At 43.6% G+C, this 24,134-nt stretch overlaps 1 protein-coding gene across 2 annotated transcripts in view; it reads right to left on the bottom strand.

Moving 5' to 3' along the window:
• GABBR1 (gamma-aminobutyric acid type B receptor subunit 1) overlaps window positions 1-22,213 on the bottom strand; it is an 81,159-nt gene extending 58,946 nt beyond the window's left edge. The window contains exons 1-4 of one of the 2 annotated variants that reach the window (XM_075836556.1): window positions 21,944-22,213; window positions 18,649-18,750; window positions 8,733-8,808; window positions 4,544-4,747 (exon numbers count right to left, since the gene is read on the bottom strand). In XM_075836556.1, the coding sequence (XP_075692671.1) occupies window positions 4,544-4,747; window positions 8,733-8,808; window positions 18,649-18,738 (370 nt within the window). In that variant the 5' untranslated portion in view covers window positions 18,739-18,750; window positions 21,944-22,213. The remainder of the gene's footprint in view (window positions 1-4,543; window positions 4,748-8,732; window positions 8,809-18,648; window positions 18,751-21,943) is intronic. The other variant, XM_075836555.1, reaches the window with a different exon arrangement.
• Window positions 22,214-24,134: the final 1,921 nt, after the last annotated feature.

The raw sequence follows: 24,134 nt of genomic DNA, 5'->3' as shown, positions 1-24,134 counted from the left end.
AGCCGGCATCATGATGACACTCTGGTTTTATGTTTACAAACAGAAAAGCAGGTGGTGCTTTTCTGTTTTCATTCATTTATTTTACTACTGTAGCGCGAATCACACGCGGCACCAGGAAGAGCTTCCGTGTGCCGAGCACGATTTGCATGCACCGACTGACTTCAATAGGTGAGTGCAGCGCGAAGCACGGACAAATATAGGACATGTCGTGAGTTTCATGCAGCGCACATACACTGCGTTAAATTCACTGACAGTCTGAACTGCCTCATTCACTAACATAGGTCCGTGCGACCTATAACACGTTTGTGTGAATAAGGCCTAAGTCGGATGTTTCTCTGGTTACTGAAGTACAATTTTAAGCATTTCATAAGTTTTTAAACTTTTATTGACAAATACATCAAGTTTATGCACAGACTCAATATTTACAGCGTTGATCCTTCTTTTTCAAGACTTCGGCAATTCGCTCTGCCGTGCTGGATGTCAGCTCCTGGGCCAAATCCTGACTGATGACCAATTGCTACATAATCAGTGCTTGGCGTCTATCACAATTTCTGTGGTTTTGTTTGTCCAGCCGCTTTTTGTGGAGTGACCACAGGGTCTCCATGGGATTGAGATCTGGGGAGTTTCCTGGACATGGACCGAAAATTTTGCAGTTTTGTCACTTCATTATCACTTTTGCCTTGTGACATGGTCCATCATGCTGGATAAAGCATTATCATCACCACGTTGCTCCTGGATGGTTGGGAGAAGTTGCTCCTGGATGGTTGGAAGACGTTGCTCCTGGATGGTTGGAAGACGTTGCTCCTGGATGGTTGGGAGAAGTTGCTCCTGGATGGTTGGGAGAAGTTGCTCCTGGATGGTTGGGAGAAGTTGCTCCTGGATGGTTGGGAGAAGTTGCTCCTGGATGGTTGGGAGACGTTGCTCCTGGATGGTTGGGAGAAGTTGCTCCTGGATGGTTGGGAGAAGTTGCTCCTGGATGGTTGGGAGAAGTTGCTCCTGGATGGTTGGGAGAAGTTGCTCCTGGATGGTTGGGAGAAGTTGCTCCTGGATGGTTGGGAGAAGTTGCTCCTGGATGGTTGGGAGAAGTTGCTCCTGGATGGTTGGGAGAAGTTGCTCCTGGATGGTTGGAAGACGTTGCTCCTGGATGGTTGGGAGAAGTTGCTCCTGGATGGTTGGGAGAAGTTGCTCCTGGATGGTTGGGAGAAGTTGCTCCTGGATGGTTGGGAGAAGTTGCTCCTGGATGGTTGGGAGAAGTTGTTCCAGGATGGTTGGGAGAAGTTGCTCCTGGATGGTTGGAAGACGTTGCTCCTGGATGGTTGGGAGAAGTTGCTCCTGGATGGTTGGGAGAAGTTGCTCCTGGATGGTTGGGAGAAGTTGCTCCTGGATGGTTGGGAGAAGTTGCTCCTGGATGGTTGGGAGAAGTTGCTCCTGGATGGTTGGAAGACGTTGCTCCTGGATGGCTGGGAGAAGTTGCTCCTGGATGGTTGGGAGAAGTTGCTCCTGGATGGTTGGGAGAAGTTGCTTCTGGATGGTTGGAAGACGTTGCTCCTGGATGGCTGGGAGAAGTTGCTCCTAGATGGTTGGGAGAAGTTGCTCCTGGATGGTTGGGAGAAGTTGCTCCTGGATGGTTGGAAGACGTTGCTCCTGGATGGCTGGGAGAAGTTGCTCCTGGATGGTTGGGAGAAGTTGCTCCTGGATGGTTGGGAGAAGTTGCTCCTGGATGGTTGGGAGAAGTTGCTCCTGGATGGTTGGGAGAAGTTGCTCCTGGATGGTTGGGAGACGTTGCTCCTGGATGGTTGGGAGAAGTTGCTCCTGGATGGTTGGGAGAAGTTGCTCCTGGATGGTTGGGAGAAGTTGCTCCTGGATGGTTGGGAGAAGTTGCTCCTGGATGGTTGGGAGAAGTTGCTCCTGGATGGTTGGGAGAAGTTGCTCCTGGATGGTTGGGAGAAGTTGCTCCTGGATGGTTGGAAGACGTTGCTCCTGGATGGTTGGGAGAAGTTGCTCCTGGATGGTTGGGAGAAGTTGCTCCTGGATGGTTGGGAGAAGTTGCTCCTGGATGGTTGGGAGAAGTTGCTCCTGGATGGTTGGGAGAAGTTGTTCCAGGATGGTTGGGAGAAGTTGCTCCTGGATGGTTGGAAGACGTTGCTCCTGGATGGTTGGGAGAAGTTGCTCCTGGATGGTTGGGAGAAGTTGCTCCTGGATGGTTGGGAGAAGTTGCTCCTGGATGGTTGGGAGAAGTTGCTCCTGGATGGTTGGGAGAAGTTGCTCCTGGATGGTTGGAAGACGTTGCTCCTGGATGGCTGGGAGAAGTTGCTCCTGGATGGTTGGGAGAAGTTGCTCCTGGATGGTTGGGAGAAGTTGCTTCTGGATGGTTGGAAGACGTTGCTCCTGGATGGCTGGGAGAAGTTGCTCCTAGATGGTTGGGAGAAGTTGCTCCTGGATGGTTGGGAGAAGTTGCTCCTGGATGGTTGGAAGACGTTGCTCCTGGATGGCTGGGAGAAGTTGCTCCTGGATGGTTGGGAGAAGTTGCTTCTGGATGGTTGGGAGAAGTTGCTCCTGGGTGGTTGGGAGAAGTTGCTCTTGGATGGTTGGGAGAAGTTGCTCCTGGATTGTTGGGAGAAGTTGCTCTTGGAGGATGTTTAGATCCCATTCTTTATTCATGGTAATGTTCTTAGGCAAAACTGTGAGTGAGCCCACTCCCATGGATGAAAAGCAACCCCACACATGAATGGGCCCAGGATGCTTTATTGTTGGCATGACGCAGGACTCATGGTAGCGATCGCCTTTTCTTCTTCGGACAATCATTCTTCCAGATGTCCCAAACAGTCAGAAGGGGCTTCATCAGAGAAAATAACTTTACCCCAGTCCTCTGCAGTCCCATCCCTGTATTTCCTGTAGAATGTCTGTCTGTCCTTGATGTTTTTCTTCAAGAGAAGTTGCTTCTTTGCTGCCCTTCTTGTCGCACTGACACCTGACTGCTGCCATTCCTGAGCGCCTCTGCACTCGTGTAGAACCGATCCCGTAACTGAATCCTCTTTAGGAGACAATCCTGGCGCTTGCTGGACTTTCTTGGGTGCCCTGAAGCTTTCTTCTTCACAGCAATTAAACCTCTCTTTTTGGAGTTCTTGATGAACCGATAAATAGTTGATGATGGGGCAACCTTACAAGCAGCAATGTCTTGCCTGTAAAGCCCTTTTGATGCAAAGCAATAATCACTCCACATGTTTCCTTGGAGGTAACCATGGTTAACAGAAGAAGACAATGATTTCAAGCACCATCCCCCTTTTAAAGTAACCAGCCTGCTCTTATAATTCATTCAGCATGTCAGAGTGATATCAGCCGCCTTTGTCCTTGTTTTCGCCTGAGCTAACGAGAAGATCACTGAAATGTCAGCAGCTCATTTTGTGGCAGGACTGAAATGAAGTGAAATTGTGGTTTTTGTAATTAAAGAGGCTCTGTCACCAGATTTTGCAACCCCTATCTGCTATTGCAGCAGATCGGCGCTGCAATGTAGATTACAGTAACGTTTTTATTTTTAAAAAACGAGCATTTTTGGCCAAGTTATGACCATTTTCGTATTTATGCAAATGAGGCTTGCAAAAGTACAACTGGGCGTGTTGAAAAGTAAAAGTACAACTGGGCGTGTATTATGTGTGTACATCGGGGCGTGTTTACTACTTTTAGTAGCTGGGCGTTCTGATGAGAAGTATCATCCACTTCTCTTCAGAACGCCCAGCTTCTGGCAGTGCAGACACAGCCGTGTTCTCGAGAGATCACGCTGTGACGTCACTCACAGGTCCTGCATCGTGTCGGCACCAGAGGCTACAGTTGATTCTGCAGCAGCATCAGCATTTGCAGGTAAGTAGCTACATCGACTTACCTGCAAACGCTGATGCTGCTGCAGAATCAACTGTAGCCTCTGGTGCCGATGTGTCCTCGCTCGTCTGACACGATGCAGGACCTGTGAGTGACGTCACAGCGTGATCTCTCGAGAACACGGCTGTGTCTGCACTGCCAGAAGCTGGGCGTTCTGAAGAGAAGTGGATGATACTTCTATACACAACGCCCAGCTAGTAAAAGTAGTAAACACGCCCCGATGTACGCACATAATACACGCCCAGTTGTACTTTTACTTTTCAACACGCCCAGTTGTACTTTTGCAAGCCTCATTTGCATAAATACGAAAATGGTCATAACTTGGCCAAAAATGCTCGTTTTTTAAAAATAAAAACGTTACTCTTATCTCCATTGCAGCGCCGATCTGCTGCAATAGCAGATAGGGGCTGCAAAATCTGGTGACAGAGCCTCTTTAAGTTCATTTTCCTGGCAAGGACTGACTTTACAATTAATGGCAATTCATCTGATTTGTCTAAATAACAATCTAGAGTTAATGCAAATAACCGCTATAAAAACAGAAGCAGCAAAATGTCAAAACCCAAATTTGTGTCAGTTCAACTTTTGGTCCGGACTGTACAATAGACAATGGCTACACCGGGGGCACAGCAGGTAGGTAACAGGTAAGTGAGCTGTGACTAATACTTACGACAGCGGCTGGGTTTGTCCATATCCGTCCATGTTCCGTCCCTCTGGCACTTGCGCACTTTTGGCCCAGAAATCTCTCGCTCTCCACGGCAAACAAATTCAATCTCATAATCCACTGGGAGATATTCTACTGCTTTTACCTGAGTGAGGGTCAGGCCCCGGTAACGTATTCCCCCGTCTCGAGGGGGGTGTATGATACGGCAGCCTACAATGACAAATAGGAAAGAGCAAGATGTTACCTATAAAAGTTAAATACAATGAGACTCTAATATCCTGGTCCTCTATATTTCAACATATCTATCACACCCTGGTCCTTCTCTACATCCTGACGTCTACATCATACCCTGTGAGGTTCCCGCGGTTACTGATCACAGGCATTCCCTTCTCGTACCGGCAGCAGGACTGTTTATCTCCGCCAGCGTCTTACTTGTGCGCTCTGCTCTCTGCCTCCCCCCCCAGACTGTGCCAGTAGGGTGCGTGCGCTGCTGCTGCATGTTCTTAAAGGGCCAGCGCACCAGGAAAGTGTCCCCAGCCTACCCCTGGACACCCTGGACTATTTAACGAACCCTGCCCACTAGCCCAGTGCCTTAGCAATGTTGTCGCTAACCCAGTGCTAGTCTGCGAAGGTCCCGTAATCTCTTCCTGAAACCTGTGTCAAGTCTAGTGTCTGCAACGTCTTCAGTATCCGTGTCCAGTGTCTGAGACCAGTTCTGCTTCCGATAATCCAGCACAAACCAGGTCTAGCTATCTCGCACCAGCCTGCCACCCAGGTACCATCAACAAGTGACTGTTTTTTATTTGTTTGGCCAGCTGCTATTCCTTTACAGCGGAATGGCCCTGTAGGTCCACAACACCCTGGTGGGCATTACACCCTGGTCCTTCTCTACATTCTGACATCCTATATCATACCCTGGTCCTTCTCTATATTCAGACATATCAATCACAACCTGGTCCTTCTCTACATCCTGATATCTCTATCACACACTGGTCCTTCTCTTTATCTTGGCATCTTTATCATATCCTGGTCCTTCTCTATATCCTGACATCTGTATAAGATCCTGGTCCCCTCCTATATCTTGACAATTTTATACCCTGGCTCTTTTCTATATATCTTGGCATGTTTATTACGTACCGGTTCTCTCTATATGCGGGCATCTCTATAAAATTCTGGTCCTTCTTGACATCTCAATCACACCCTGGTTTTTCTCTATATTCTGACAACTCTGTCACACCCAGGTCCTTCTCTACATCTTGATATCTCTATTATACCGTCGTTCTTTTCTATAGATATATACACAGTGTAGTCCCATTATTATGACCACCAGCTAATATCCAGAGTAACCGCCATGTGCAGCATGGACAGCAGTAGACGGGTAGGCAGTGACTCAATAAGGTGCTGGTCGGTGGTCTCCGGTATCTAGAGCCGTGCTGACTGCAGAGCATCTCACATTTGCTGGAGGGTGCGTGGGGGAGGATCCATAGAGCGGACAAGACGATTGAGGTCACACAGATGCTCAATTGGGTTCAAGTCTGGAGAATTAGGGGCCGGGGAAGTACTTTGAAGTCTTGGTCTTGCTCTTCCAACCACTGTCGGACATTTCTAGCCGTGTGACGTGTCTTGCTGGAAGATTCCATCAAGACAAACGGCATGTATGGGGCGACGTGATCTGCAACGATGGATTCATACCAAAATCGCTTCACAGCCCTCCACATGGATGAGTGGCCCAGAGAATGCCATGAAAAACTTCCCCAGATCATAACCCTGCCGCCACCAGCCAATGGCTGCAGGGTGTTTGTTCTCTGATGTTTCTCTCCTGACACGCCAACGTCCATCCGTTCCATGAAGCAGAAAACGTGACTCGTCGGAGAAGACAACCCTTTGCCAATCATCGGTGGTCCAATTCCGATACTGCCGCGCAAATTGAAGCCTTTTTTTCCCGCTGCACCTCTGTTACATAGGTGCAGTGACCATCTGTCGGCTTCGGAGCCCCATACGCAGTCGGGTTCACTGAACTGTTGTTTTAGACCCGAGTCTGGTCGCCCCCTGGTTCATATTCACGGTGAGCTGCTCCACTGTAGCGCGTCGTTCTGCCCTCGCGCACCTTCCTAGCCGACGTTCACCTCTCACACCAATGGCACGTGGTGCTCCGCAGTTTCCACGTCGGATATTCCCAATGGTGCCATTTGTCCACTCATGATTCACTTTCACCACAGCAGCGCGAGAACAGTCCAGAAACTGCTCTGTGTGAGAAATACTGATACCCTGGGCCCGAAAGCCGATAATCAGCCCTTATTACAACTCTGATCGCCCCTTTTCACATGACAATAACGAGTGATATGTGATCAGACAGCCGACCGCACACCTTATATACCCACCAAGCCCCCCACACATCACTTCCTTTATGGGCTACGCGCTGCTGACGTCGAAAGAAAGAGGTGGTCATAATGATGTGACTCGACTGTGTATATATCCTGACATCTCTATCACACCCTGGTCCTTCTCTATATCCTGACATCTCTATTAAAGGAACAGTGTCATCACAAATTATTTTTTTATATGTTAAAGATGTTAGTGCTTTATTAAAAACGTTTATATTCATTTGTGTGTTTGTGTTTTACTTTTTCTTATTTTTACACTTTTTCTTCCCTATGGGGGCTGCCATTTTTTGTTCCATTTCTGTCTGTGTCGATTAACGACACATACAGACATGGAACACGGCAGCCACAGTCCCATAGGGACTGTGAACGGCTCCCGTCCCATTGACTTCCGTGTACGGCGTCTGTGTGGGAACTGCGCATGCGCCGCTCCCACACAGTCCAATTCGAAATTGGCGCCGTCCGGCGCCATTTTCCTGTGGACCGGAAGTCGCGGCCGGACAGTAATATTACTACTTCCGGTCGCGGCTTCCGGATTTGTGCACTTGGACCAGCGGCAGCAAACGGAGCGGACGGGCCGGAGGGAGCCGCGGCGGCAGGAGCAGGTAAGAGCTTTCAATGTATGTTCGTGTTTGTGTGTTTACTACTGTATGTAAACCTACTACGCTGTGTGTTAGCTCAAAAAATGGCGACACACAGTGTAGGAGGTTACACCGTTCAAACCCCTCGTTTATCCCGGCACTAGCCAGGATAAAGGAGGGGGGGAAGCTGAGAGCTCACTAGAGCGAGGGCTTTTAACCCAATGTTGCAATGCTGCAATTTTGGGAACTAGCTCCATCTAGTGACCAAAAATGGGTAGTATTATAAATTAGAAATAATTTATAATATTTCCTGACTCGCGAAAAAAAAAAAAAAAATTTGAACAATGTTTAATCACCCACACACTAAATGTTTAATTTTTTAAAAAAAAACATGTTTTTCTGGCAACACATTCCCTTTAAGCCCTGGTCCTTCTCTATATCCTGACATCTCTATCACACCCTGGTCCTTCTCTATATCCTGACATCTCTATTAAACCCCGGTCCTTCTCTATATCCTGACATCTCTATCACACCCTGGTCCTTCTCTGTATCCTGACATCTTTATTAAACCCCGGTCCTTCTCTATATCCTGACATCTCTATCACACCCTGGTCCTTCTCTATATCCTGACATCTCTATTAAACCCTGGTCCTTCTCTGTATCCTGACATCTTTATTAAACCCCGGTCCTTCTCTATATCCTGACATCTCTATCACACCCTGGTCCTTCTCTATATCCTGACATCTCTATCACACCCTGGTCCTTCTCTATATCCTGACATCTCTATTAAACCCTGGTCCTTCTCTGTATCCTGACATCTTTATTAAACCCCGGTCCTTCTCTATATCCTGACATCTCTATCACACCCTGGTCCTTCTCTATATCCTGACATCTCTATCACACCCTGGTCCTTCTCTATATCCTGACATCTCTATCACACCCTGGTCCTTCTCTATATCCTGACATCTCTATAAAACCCTGTTCCTTCTCCATATCCTGACATCTCTATTAAACCCTGGTCCTTCTCTGTATCCTGACATCTCTATTAAACCCCGGTCCTTCTCTATATCCTGACATCTCTATCATACCTGGTTCTTCTTTCCTTTATCTCACATCTCCGATGATAATAAACCCTGATTCCTCTTCCCTGACTCTTCATACCTATTTCTCATATTGATGACGTGTCCCCCCCCCCCCCCCTCTTTCGCGTTGTCTTGTGTCCTCCGACCTCACCTGTTATGCTGTTGTTCATGGATCCATAGACAGGAGACAGCCAGAGAGCAAGGAAAAGAGAGAAACTGCAAAACATCTGGAACCAAAGAGACCATATCAGAAAGTTAGAAAATTGTGGGACGGAGGAAGAGACAACGGGAGGAGTGAGAGCGCAGAAATTGACATGTGAAAACTTTTTATTGTCACAAGAGACCGGAAGGAGGCGGACATACGAAGATAATTTCTATGAAATTCTGGATGTGATGTAAGAGGACTCGTTCATTCACTAGTTTAGGGTTAGCTGATGACTTTTGCTTCAGTTTGTGGGCAGATTCCAGGGCCAGATGAAAGGTGGTGGAGACCCTGGGCATATCCTCCATGGGGCCCGCTCAGTTTTGGAAGGAGATAAATGATAAGCGGTGCTGCTCTGATGTACTCCTCACATATTACATATACCCTGATGTACTCCTCACATATTACATATACCCTGATGTATTCCTCACATATTACATATACCCTGATGTACTCCTCACATATTACACATACCCTGATGTACTCCTCACATATTACATATACCCTGATGTACTCCGCACATATGACATATACCCTGATGTACTCCTCACATATTACATATACCCTGATGTACTCCTCACATATTACATATACCCTGATGTACTCCTCACAGCTTACATATATCCTGATGTACTCCTGACAGATTACATATACCCTGATGTACTCCTCACATATTACATATACCCTGATGTACTCCTCACATATTACATATACCCTGATGTACTCCTCACATATTAAATATACCCTGATATACTCCGCACAGATTACATATACCCTGATGTACTCCTCACATATTACATATACCCTGATGTACTCCTCACATATTACATATCTGATGTACTCCTCACATATACATATATCCTGATGTACTCCTCACATATTACATATACCCTGATGTACTCCTCACATATTACATATACCCTGATGTACTCCTCACATATTACATATACCCTGATGTACTTCTCACATATTACATATACCCTGATGTACTCCTCACATATTACATATACCCTATTGTACTCCTCACATATTACATATACCCTGATGTACTCCTCACAGATTACATATATCCTGATGTACTCCTCACATATTACATATACCCTGATGTACTCCTCACATATTACATATATCCTGATGTACTCCTCACATATTACATATATCCTGATGTACTCCTCACATATTACATATATCCTGATGTACTCCTCACATATTACATATATCCTGATGTACTCCTCACATATTACATATATCCTGATGTACTCGCACATATTACATATACCCTGATGTACTCCACACATATTACATATACCCTGATGTACTCCGCACATATTACATATACCCTGATGTACTCCTCACATATTACATATACCCTGATGTACTCCTCACATATTACATATATCCTGATGTACTCCGCACATATTACATATACCCTGATGTACTCCACACATATTACATATACCCTGATGTACTCCGCACATATTACATATACCCTGATGTACTCCTCACATATTACATATATCCTGATGTACTCCGCACAGATTACATATACCCTGATGTACTCCTCACATAATTACATATACCCTGATGTACTCCTCACATATTAAATATACCCTGATATACTCCGCACAGATTACATATACCCTGATGTACTCCTCACATATACATATACCCTGATGTACTCCTCACATATTACATATAGCCTGATGTACTCCTCACATATTACATATACCCTATTGTACTCCTCACATATTACATATACCCTGATGTACTCCTCACATATTACATATACCCTGATGTACTCCTCACATATTACATATACCCTGATGTACTCCTCACATATTACATATAGCCTGATGTACTCCTCACATATTACATATACCCTATTGTACTCCTCACATATTACATATACCCTGATGTACTCCTCACAGATTACATATATCCTGATGTACTCCTCACATATTACATATACCCTGATGTACTCCGCACAGATTACATATACCCTGATGTACTCCTCACATATTACATATATCCTGATGTACTCCTCACATATTACATATATCCTGATGTACTCCTCACATATTACATATATCCTGATGTACTCCTCACATATTACATATACCCTGATGTACTCCTCACTATTACATATATCCTGATGTACTCCTCACATATTACATATATCCTGATGTACTCCGCACAGATTACATATACCCTGATGTACTCCTCACATATTACATATACCCTGATGTACTCCTCACATATTACATATACCCTGATGTACTCCTCACATATTACATATATCCCTGATGTACTCCGCACATATTACATATACCCTGATGTACTCCACACATATTACATATACCCTGATGTACTCCGCACATATTACATATACCCTGATGTACTCCTCACATATTACATATACCCTGATGTACTCCTCACATATTACATATATCCTGATGTACTCCGCACATATTACATATACCCTGATGTACTCCACACATATTACATATACCCTGATGTACTCCGCACATATTACATATACCCTGATGTACTCCTCACATATTACATATATCCTGATGTACTCCGCACAGATTACATATACCCTGATGTACTCCTCACATATTACATATACCCTGATGTACTCCTCACATATTAAATATACCCTGATATACTCCGCACAGATTACATATACCCTGATGTACTCCTCACATATTACATATACCCTGATGTACTCCTCACATATTACATATAGCCTGATGTACTCCTCACATATTACATATACCCTATTGTACTCCTCACATATTACATATACCCTGATGTACTCCTCACATATTACATATACCCTGATGTACTCCTCACATATTACATATACCCTGATGTACTCCTCACATATTACATATACCCTGATGTACTCCGCACATATTACATATACCCTGATGTACTCCTCACATATTACATATACCCTGATGTACTCCTCACATATTACATATATCCTGATGTACTCCTCACATATTACATATATCCTAATGTACTGCACACATATTACATATACCCTGATGTACTGCACACATATTACATATACCCTGATGTACTCCTCACATATTACATATACCCTGATGTACTCCTCACATATTACATATACCCTGATGTACTCCTCACATGTTACATATACCCTGATGTACTCCTCACATATTACATATACCCTGATGTACTCCTCACATATTACATATACCCTGATGTACTCCTCACAATATTACATATACCCTGATGTACTCCGCACAGATTACATATACCCTGATGTACTCCTCACATGTTACATATACCCTGATGTACTCCTCACATATTACATATATCCTGATGTACTCCTCACATATTACATATATCCTGATGTACTCCTCACATATTACATATATCCTGATGTACTCCTCACATATTACATATATCCTGATGTACTCCTCACATATTACATATACCCTGATGTACTCCTCACATGTTACATATACCCTGATGTACTCCTCACATATTACATATACCCTGATGTACTCCTCACATATTACATATACCCTGATGTACTCCTCACATGTTACATATACCCTGATGTACTCCTCACAGTTACATATACCCTGATGTACTCCTCACATATTACATATACCCTGATGTACTCCTCACATATTACATATATCCTGATGTACTCCTCACATATTACATATACCCTGATATACTCCTCACAGCTTACATATACCCTGATGTACTCCTCACATATTACATATACCCTGATGTACTCCTCACATATTACATATATCCTGATGTACTCCTCACATATTACATATACCCTGATGTACTCCTCACAGCTTACATATACCCTGATGTACTCCTCACATATTACATATATCCTGATGTACTCCGCACAGCTTACATATACCCTGATGTACTCCTCACATATTATATATACCCTGATGTACTCCTCACATATTATATATACCCTGATGTACTCCTCACATATTACATATACCCTGATGTACTCCTCACATATTACATATACCCTGATGTACTCCTCACAGATTACATATACCCTGATGTACTCCTCACATATTACATATACCCTGATGTACTCCTCACAGATTACATATACCCTGATGTACTCCTCACAGATTACATATACCCTGATGTACTCCTCACATATTACATATACCCTGATGTACTCCTCACAGATTACATATACCCTGATGTACTCCTCACATATTACACATACCCTGATGTACTCCGCACATATTACATATACCCTGATGTACTCCTCACATATTACATATATCCTGATGTACTCCGCACAGATTACATATACCCTGATGTACTCCTCACATATTACATATACCCTGATGTACTCCTCACACATTACATATACCCTGATGTACTCCTCACATATTACATATATCCTGATGTACTCCTCACATATTACATATACCCTGATGTACTCCGCACAGATTACATATATCCTGATGTACTCCTCACATATTACATATACCCTGATATACTCCGCACAGATTACATATATCCTGATGTACTCCTCACATATTACATATACCCTGATGTACTCCTCACATATTACATATACCCTGATGTACTCCTCACAGATTACATATACCCTGATGTACTCCGCACATATTACATATACCCTGATGTACTCCTCACATATTACATATATCCTGATGTACTCCTCACATATTACATATACCCTGATGTACTCCGCACATATTACATATACCCTGATGTACTCCGCACATATTACATATACCCTGATGTACTCCTCACATATTACATATACCCTGATGTACTCCTCACAGATTACATGTACCTGATGTACTCCGCACATATTACATATACCCTGATGTACTCCTCACAGATTACATATACCCTGATGTACTCCTCACAGATTACATATACCCTGATGTACTCCTCACATATTACATATACCCTGATGTACTCCTGACAGATTACATATACCCTGATGTACTCCGCACATATTACATATATCCTGATGTACTCCTCACATATTACATATACCCTGATGTACTCCTCACAGATTACATGTACCTGATGTACTCCGCACATATTACATATACCCTGATGTACTCCTCACATATTACATATACCCTGATGTACTCCTCACAGATTACATGTACCCTGATGTACTCCTCACATATTACATATATCCTGATGTACACCACACATATTACATATACCCTGATGTACTCGTCACATATTACATATACCCTGATGTACTCCTCACAGATTACATATACCCTGATGTACTCCGCACATATTACATATACCCTGATGTACTCCTCACAGATTACATATACCCTGATGTACTCCTCACAGATTACATATACCCTGATGTACTCCGCACAGATTACATATACCCTGATGTACTCCGCACAGATTACATATACCCTGATGTACTCCGCACAGATTACATATATCCTGATGTACTCCTCACATATTACATATACCCTGATGTACTCCTCACATATTACATATATCCTGATGTACTCCTCACATATTACATATACCCTGATGTACTCCTCACAGATTACATATACCCTGATGTACTCCTCACATATTACATATACCCTGATGTACTCCTCACAGATTACATATACCCTGATGTACTCCTCACATATTACATATACCCTGATATACTCCTCACATATTACATATACCCTGATGTACTCCTCACATATTACATATACCCTGATGTACTCCTCACATATTACATATACCCTGATGTACTCCGCACATATTACATATACCCTGATGTACTCCTCACATATTACATATACCCTGATGTACTCCTCACATATTACATATACCCTGATGTACTCCTCACATATTACATATACCCTGATGTACTCCGCACAGCTTACATATACCCTGATGTACTCCTCACATATTACATATATCCTGATGTACTCCTCACATATTACATATACCCTGATGTACTCCTCACATATTACATATACCCTGATGTACTCCTCACATATTATATATACCCTGATGTACTCCTCACATATTACATATACCCTGATGTACTCCTCACATATTACATATACCCTGATGTACTCCTCACATATTACATATATCCTGATGTACTCCTCACATATTACATATACCCTGATGTACTCCTCACATATTACATATACCCTGATGTACTCCGCACAGCTTACATATACCCTGATGTACTCCTCACATATTACATATATCCTGATGTACTCCTCACATATTACATATACCCTGATGTACTCCTCACATATTACATATACCCTGATGTACTCCTCACAGATTACATATACCCTGATGTACTCCTCACATATTACATATATCCTGATGTACTCCTCACATATTACATATACCCTGATGTACTCCTCACATATTACATATACCCTGATGTACTCCTCACATATTACATATACCCTGATGTACTCCTCACAGCTTACATATACCCTGATGTACTCCTCACATCTTACATATATCCTGATGTACTCCGCACAGCTTACATATACCCTGATGTACTCCTCACATATTATATATACCCTGATGTACTCCTCACATATTACATATACCCTGATGTACTCCTCACATATTACATATACCCTGATGTACTCCTCACATATTACATATACCCTGATGTACTCCTCACAGATTACATATACCCTGATGTACTCCTCACATATTACATATACCCTGATGTACTCCACACATATTACATATACCCTGATGTACTCCGCACATATTACATATACCCTGATGTACTCCGCACATATTACATATACCCTGATGTACTCCGCACATATTACATATACCCTGATGTACTCCTCACATATTATATATATCCTGATGTACTCCTCACATATTACATATATCCTGATGTACTCCTCACATATTACATATACCCTGATGTACTCCGCACATATTACATATACCCTGATGTACTCCTCACATATTATATATACCCTGATGTACTCCTCACATATTACATATACCCTGATGTACTCCTCACATATTACATATACCCTGATGTACTCCTCACATATTACATATACCCTGATGTACTCCTCACATATTACATATACCCTGATGTACTCCTCACATATTATATATATCCTGATGTACTCCGCACATATTACATATACCCTGATGTACTCCTCACAGATTACATATATCCTGATATACTCCTCACAGCTTACATATACCCTGATGTACTCCGCACAGATTACATATATCCTGATGTACTCCTCACATATTACATATACCCTGATGTACTCCGCACATATTACATATACCCTGATGTACTCCTCACATATTACATATACCCTGATGTACTCCTCACATATTACATATACCCTGATGTACTCCGCACATATTACATATACCCTGATGTACTCCTCACATATTACATATATCCTGATATACTCCTCACAGCTTACATATACCCTGATGTACTCTGCACAGCTTACATATACCCTGATGTACTCCGCACAGCTTACATATACCTTGATATACTCCGCACAGTTTATATATACCCTGATGAACTCTGCCCAGCTTACATATACCTTGATATACTCCGCCCAGTTTATATATACCCTGATGTACTCGGCACAGATTATATATGCCCCCACAATATAAACTGAAATACCAGTAAAACCCCAAACAAAACTATTACCTAGCAAAATCTGCAGTCCAAAAGCCAAATGGCGATCCTTCTACGCCTGGCAATGTGCCCAAACAGCAGTTTATGACCACATATGGGGTATTACTGTGCTCTGGAGAACCCGCTTAACAATTTATAGGGTGTGTGTCTCCAGTGGTACAAGCTGGGCCCAACGCATTGGGCACTGAAATAGCATATATGTGGAAAAATTGCAATTTTCAATCTGCAACATCCACTGTGCACTAATTTCTGCAAAACACTTGCGGTGTCAAAATGCTCACAATACCTCTAGAATAATTCCTTGAGGGATGTAGTTTCCAAAATGGGGTAATTTTTTGGGCGTTTCTGCTGTACTGGTACCTCAGCGCAATGCAACAAGGTGTCAGAAAACTAATCTTGTAAAAATCATTCCAAACCCAAATGGTGCTCCTTCCCTTTAGAGCCCTGCAATGTGTCCAAATAGCAGTTTACGTCACATATGGGGTAATGTCTTACTCTGGATAAATTGCGTGACAAATTTTGGAGTGTCTTTACTCCTGTAGTCCTTGTAAAAATGAAAATGTTGAGCTAAAACAACATATTATTGGAAAAAATGTAGATTTAAATTTTCATGGCCCAAATCTAATAAAATCTATAAAACACCTGTTGGGTAAAAATGCTCATTACACCCCTAATTTAATTCCTTGAGGGGAAACGTCTCAAATGGATTCAAAATGCTCACTATACCCCTAAATTCCTCAAAGGGTGTAGTTTACAAAATGGAGTCACCTTTCAGGGGTTTTTACTGTACTGGTAGTTCAGGGGCCCAGGAATCAATCCAGCAAAATCTGCGCTCCAAAAGCCAAATGGCGCGCCTTCCCTTCTCTGCCCTGCCGTGTGCCCATTTATGACCACATATGGGGTATTTCCCTAATCTGAAGAAATTGCTTTACAAATGTTGGGGTCCTTTTTCTCTTTTACATGTTAAGAGAATTAAATATTTTCAGCTAAAGCTACTTCTTATTGGAAAAAATTTACATTTTTAATTTTCACTGCCCAATTATAATAAAATATATGAAACACCTGTGGGGTCAAAATGCTCACTACACCCCTAGATGAATTCCTTGAGGGTGTAGTTTCCAAAATGGGGCACTTTTTGAGGGTGTTTCCTTTCTTTTGGTACCGTAAGACCTCTTCAAACCGGACATGGTGCCTAAAATATAATCTAGTAAAAAGAAGGCCCCAAAATCATCTAGGTGCTCCTTTGCACTAGGGCCACAGGTGGGATATTTCTTAAAACTGCAGAATCTGGGAAATAAATATTGAGTTGTGTTTTTCTGTTAACATTTGATGTGTTACAGGTTTTTTTAAATTAAATTTGAATTTCTGCAAAAAAAATGAAATTTGTAAATTTCTCCTACACTTTGCTTCAATTCCTGTGAAATGCCTAAAGGGTTAAGACACTTTGTAAATGCTGTTTTGAATACTTTGAGGAGTGCAGTTTTTTTTAAATGGGGGGATTTATAGGGGGTTTCTAATATATAAGGCCCTCAAAGTCACTTCAGATCTGAACTGTTCCCTTAAAAAAAAAAAAAAGCTTTCGAAATTTTCTTGAAAATGGGAAAAACTGTGTTTTATGTAAGCAACGAATTTATCAACTACATTTTACCCCTGACATAAAGTACAATATGTCAAAAGAAAACAATCTCAGAATCGCTTGGATAGGTGAAAACATTCCAAAGTTATTACCACATAAAGTGACACATGTCCGATTTGAAAAATGGGGCTCTGTCATTTAGTCCAAAAGTGGTTGCAGCGTGAAGGGGTTAATGACCGGGCCTGAAAAGGCCTTAAAGTCTATGTAAACCTTTGATGGACTCTCTGACACGCAGGATCCCCTTGTTATCCGTCACATCATAACTGTGGATATGTGATAAAAAATATTTATTATGGGAAAACCCCTTTATGATTTGTGGTGCTCACAACCCTCAGGCCATATGTGGCGCCCCCTTCAGCAGGGATGACTGATGCACCCTATGTGAACGTACAGGTCGCGCACTCCTATGGCCGGCCCTGGATTTAACCCTGCTGCAGGCCAATCATATTCCACGTAAATGAACATCATGACTCCTGACCGCCTCATGTAATATTCCTGGGGGGGGTCTGAGGCAGTAAACTCACCCTTGTCTTTTTCGTTCTGTAAGAAGTGTTCTTCATCGCAGCCTCCGTCACATGTGCAGGAGGATCTTCTCTATACATGATGATCGTCATCGAACTTTGTGGCTGGGAAGAGATCGAATGACCAGAATAATGAGTGCTGAATATTTCTAATGTTTGTGTGGAGTATAACAACATTACGTCAAGTGGTTGGGTCATGTTGGGAGTTGTAGTGTTGTATGCATATAGTTAAATTGATTTGTATTATGGTCATGCCCAGTGTTCGGATCATGTTGGGGGTTGTAGTGTTCTTTGTATAGAGTATAAAAGAATTGGATAAAGTCCTGTCATGTTGAGGGTTGTAGTATTCATTATATTGCATATAATAGAATTGTATTCTGGTCATGTCCAGTGGTCAAGTCTTGTTGGGGGTTGTAGTGTGTGTATTACGCTATAAAGTCTATGGTGGCAGAAATTAAACGTTGGAAGAGGAAAATTATAATGTCTGGAATGACATAATTTCCTGCCTGATATACGACACATCGCAGGAAGCTTTTCTCACTTTGCCCCTGTGACAGAATAGACTTTATTTAGCTAAATGGAAATAATAAGACACAAGGGCAAATGACTCGCGTTGCATCAATTCTGAGAAATCCAATATATCGGGACATTTCAGGGACATTGCGGCTTTTCTCCAAGACGGTGTAAATAACGGCCAGGATGAGGTATAATACGGAATATTATATTATTATGTGTCTAAACTTGCTGCAGAGCACTGAACTAAGGGAACAAGTCCCGCAGGGAAGGAGAGCTCATTCCTATATAATACATGTGCGGACTGGACATAGAGGTGTATGGAAGCAGTCGTCCCCCGCAGACAATTCACACGTCATCGAAGCCCAGCACCCGGACCACCACATTATTACCGCTACTGTACGTGTGCAGGGATGCATGGCTGCCTGGACTAGACGTGCCAACATCCCAGTATGGAGAGCCCTGCCACATAGCAAAGCTGCACCCGCATGAAGATAATGTGATAGGCGTGGGTATGACAGTAGCAGGCATGAGAACCAGCCACCAATGAGGGCCAATGTCATTGGACAACTCTCTTAGGCCCCATGCACAAGGCCGTGCCCGTAATCACGATCCACGATTACGGGGAGAGCCGGCTGCTGGTAGCCGCGGACAGCAATCAGCATTTTCGGCCCGCGCTCCCATACAAAGTATAAGAGCACGGTCCGTAGAAAGCAAAAGAACGGACAAGTCCTATCTTTTACGGAGGCTTTCTATGGCCCGGACACCTTCCCGCAAATATACAGGAAAGTGTCCGTGGTCAAGTGAAGTGAATTGGTCCGTAATTGGGGACTGTAATTACGGTCTGCAATTACGGACAAATTCTACGGTCGTGTGCATGGGGCCCTAGATTGATTGATGAGTTCATTTATAGCAGACCATACACAACGATCTCTCCCGACTCCCCCATAAACATGCAGGAGAGAGGAATAAGCCGCTAACCACATGCCCGATCCTTCTTCCCCCGACATCTGTTTCTGGGGGACTGTCAGGATCGCCGGTGAGTTTGGCCAACTTTATTTTTATGTGTTTGGCCAGTTTTAGCCATAGGATCTCAAGGTCACCAACAGAAGCGACTCCAATACATTATCCCATTACTTACCCCAGACCAACAGGTGGTGACAACACTGGGAACGTTTTACTGGTTTTGAAGGAAGAACTGGTGTGTGGAGTGGGATTAGACCGTCACAAACCTGTTGGCTTTCCGACTGTTGGAGGATTTCGGTAAGAAGTTCTACCTGTATTTATCTTCAGAGGCTCTTCCATTACCCGAGGCTGCGGAGCTGAAGACCCTTTGTTGTTTACAGGGGGCTTCAAAAGGTGGCCATACCCATTAGACTAATATCAGGCGGGACCAGCTGACCACCGAGTGTGTATTAGATGTCCGGCCGACGTCCAGATTTCAACATGGCCGATCCTTTGCTCTCAGGTGAGATAAGCTGCCACCGTAGTTGTCTGGCAGCTGCTTATTCCTCAGTCATGTAGTTTACCTAATGGAGTCACCTCATATACCTCAGGTGTATGGGGGGTCGGGACTGAATGAGCTTCTGCCAACCGCTATTGAAGGTGTTTGGTCGCCTAAAAGTCAGTGCCGATGTAAAGAAGCACTTGGGAATCGAGTGTCATGGCCCCTCACGGACCTCCGCTGTCCTCCACCACCCTTCACCATATAGAGGTTTATAAAATGGCGTGTAAAATCTATGTGTAGGTACACCGTGCATTCAATCAGGTGTGTAATGTTCGCAGAGCGTACGCAGCACCCTGGTATTCAGGTTTACAGTCCTTTCCTTATATATGTTGTCCATTATTAGATCTATTACAGGACTTCACACGCCTAACACTTCATGTCATGTAAATGTCCCCATATGTCTATAGTCGGGGAGATCTCTTCCCGTTGGCTGACCCCTGTACATCCCCAGTATATAGTGTCAATCTTTCCCATTTCTATTAAATCTAAAAAAATCCTACATGTCAAAAAAAACTTTCTATCTGATATTGATCGTCCACAACAATGGGACCGAATTTATGGCCCGGTATGTTGGGTCAGGACTTGACGGCATGGGCCAGCGGTCTTGTCATGATGGGTTTGGCCTTCTGAATGTGTGTGCTGGTGGTAAAGGTATATATATATTGTGTAGGAAGGGGGTGGCTCTCCAGGTGTTACAAAACTACAACTCCCAGCATTCCCTGACAGCCACAGTATTTTGCGGCCAAGTTGATAATAAATTGGGCACAATTATCGCGGGTAGTATACATTGTCTACAAATTATATAGTGTGTTTACCGGGGATGTAGGATATGTCCTCTAAGTAAACTAAACTCTATATATACAGCTGAGTGTCAATCTTCTATATATAATGTATACCGCCTCCATATATAGGATGTAGTATACTGTCCATGTAATGTATACCGCGTGTAGTATATGTGTGCCTGTATGTATACAATGCCTACATCACATATACAGGGGATGTAGAAATACTCTGTATGTAATATATACCGTGTACATGTAGGTGATGAGGTATATGCTCTGTAGGTGATGTATACAGTGTCGCTACAGGTGAAGTAGTAGAAGTTCTGTATATAAGGTATAATATATCTTCTATTACATTTCATGCACTGTATCTAACGTATATACAGGGGATAGTATAGTAGTATATCCTCTGTGTAATGTATTCAGTGTGTATACCGGAGATTTATTATATATACGGAGTACCGTATAGTGTGTGTATATATCTCTATCAGTGCACCTGTCAGGGTGTGGATGCTCCTCTACCTTGGAGGATGCCGTCTCTTTCTCCGGCCTGAGGAAGTTGCTGTCTCTGCCGTCTCTCGTCCACCGTCACCGTCTCTTTATGTGCGTGGGTCGGAGCTGGGCCTCATGGTAGGTGACGGTCACCTGCAGTCTATGTCAGGCCTCCTCCATGCGATGGCTCAGCAGACAGGCTGTCTCAAGCTCCCTGGCAGTCTCATCCTTCTCCTCCCTCCTCCTCCCCCCTCTCTTTCTCTAGAGCTGTCTGTCTCTCTCCTCCCTTCTCTCCTCCCTCTCCCTCCCCCTCCTCCTGTCTCTTTACATCAGCCTCCCCCTGAGAGACAGAGAGAGAGAGAGCTACAATGAGAGACAGACGGGGGGGACAGCAAGAGACAGGCCGGTGTCCTGGGAACAGAGGTCATGGGGGGGCGCTGTGCAAACAAGAGCGAAATAAGTTATATAACAATATTCACGTGACAACCTTCAGAATAAATAAAGAACGGAGATGTATATTCAGAAAAAGAATATACGGAGAGGAGGAGATGGAGAATGAGGATATAGAGAGAGGAGGAGATGGAGAATGAGGATATACAGAGAGGAGGAGATGGAGAATGAGGATATACAGAGAGGAGGAGATGGAGAATGAGGATATACGGAGAGGAGGAGATGGAGGGTGAGGAAATACAGAGAGGAGGAGATGGAGGGTGAGGAAATACAGAGAGGAGGAGATGGAGAATGAGGATATATGGAGAGGAGGAGATGGAGAATGAGGATATACAGAGAGGAGGAGATGGAGAATGAGGATATACAGAGAGGAGATGGAGAATGAGGATATACAGAGAGGAGATGGAGAATGAGGATATACGGAGAGGAGCAGATGGAGAATGAGGATATACGGAGAGGAGGAGATGGAGAATGAGGATATAGAGAGAGGAGGAGATGGAGGATGAGGATATAGAGAGAGGAGGAGATGGAGGGTGAGGATATAGAGAGAGGAGGAGATGGAGGATGAGGATATAGAGAGAGGAGGAGATGGAGGGTGAGGATATAGAGAGAGGAGGAGATGGAGGGTGAGGATATAGAGAGAGGAGGAGATGGAGGATGAGGATATAGAGAGAGGAGGAGATGGAGGATGAGGATATACGGAGAGGAGCAGATGGAGAATGAGGATATACGGAGAGGAGGAGATGGAGAATTAGGATATACAGAGAGGAGGAGATGGAGAATGAGGATATATGGAGAGGAGGAGATGGAGAATGAGGATATATGGAGAGGAGGAGATGGAGAATTAGGATATACAGAGAGGAGGAGATGGAGAATGAGGATATATGGAGAGGAGGAGATGGAGAATGAGGATATATGGAGAGGAGGAGATGGAGAATGAGGATATATGGAGAGGAGGAGATGGAGAATTAGGATATACAGAGAGGAGGAGATGGAGAATGAGGATATACGGAGAGGAGGAGATGGAGAATGAGGATATACAGAGAGGAGGAGATGGAGAATGAGGATATACAGAGAGGAGATGGAGAATGAGGATATACAGAGAGGAGGAGATGGAGAATGAGGATATACAGAGAGGAGGAGATGGAGAATGAGGATATACGGAGAGGAGGAGATGGAGAATGAGGATATACGGAGAGGAGCAGATGGAGAATGAGGATATACGGAGAGGAGGAGATGGAGAATGAGGATATACGGAGAGGAGGAGATGGAGAATGAGGATATACGGAGAGGAGGAGATGGAGGATGAGGATATACGGAGAGGAGGAGATGGAGAATGAGGATATACAGAGAGGAGGAGATGGAGGGTGAGGATATACGGAGAGGAGGAGATGGAGAATGAGGATATACGGAGAGGAGGAGATGGAGAATGAGGATATACGGAGAGGAGGAGATGGAGAATGAGGATATAGAGAGAGGAGGAGATGGAGAATGAGTATATACGGAGAGGAGGAGATGGAGAATGAGGATATACAGAGAGGAGGAGATGGAGAATGAGGATATAGAGAGAGGAGGAGATGGAGAATGAGGATATAGAGAGAGGAGGAGATGGAGAATGAGGATATAGAGAGAGGAGGAGATGGAGAATGAGGATATACGGAGAGGAGGAGATGGAGAATGAGGATATACAGAGAGGAGGAGATGGAGAATGAGGATATACAGAGAGGAGGAGATGTAGAATGAGG

Source organism: Rhinoderma darwinii, chromosome 8 (genome assembly GCF_050947455.1).
Source record: "Rhinoderma darwinii isolate aRhiDar2 chromosome 8, aRhiDar2.hap1, whole genome shotgun sequence".
Lineage (NCBI taxonomy): Eukaryota > Metazoa > Chordata > Amphibia > Anura > Rhinodermatidae > Rhinoderma > Rhinoderma darwinii.
Note: the sequence above shows the minus strand (reverse complement) of the source record. Positions and strands in the feature narration are given on the sequence as shown.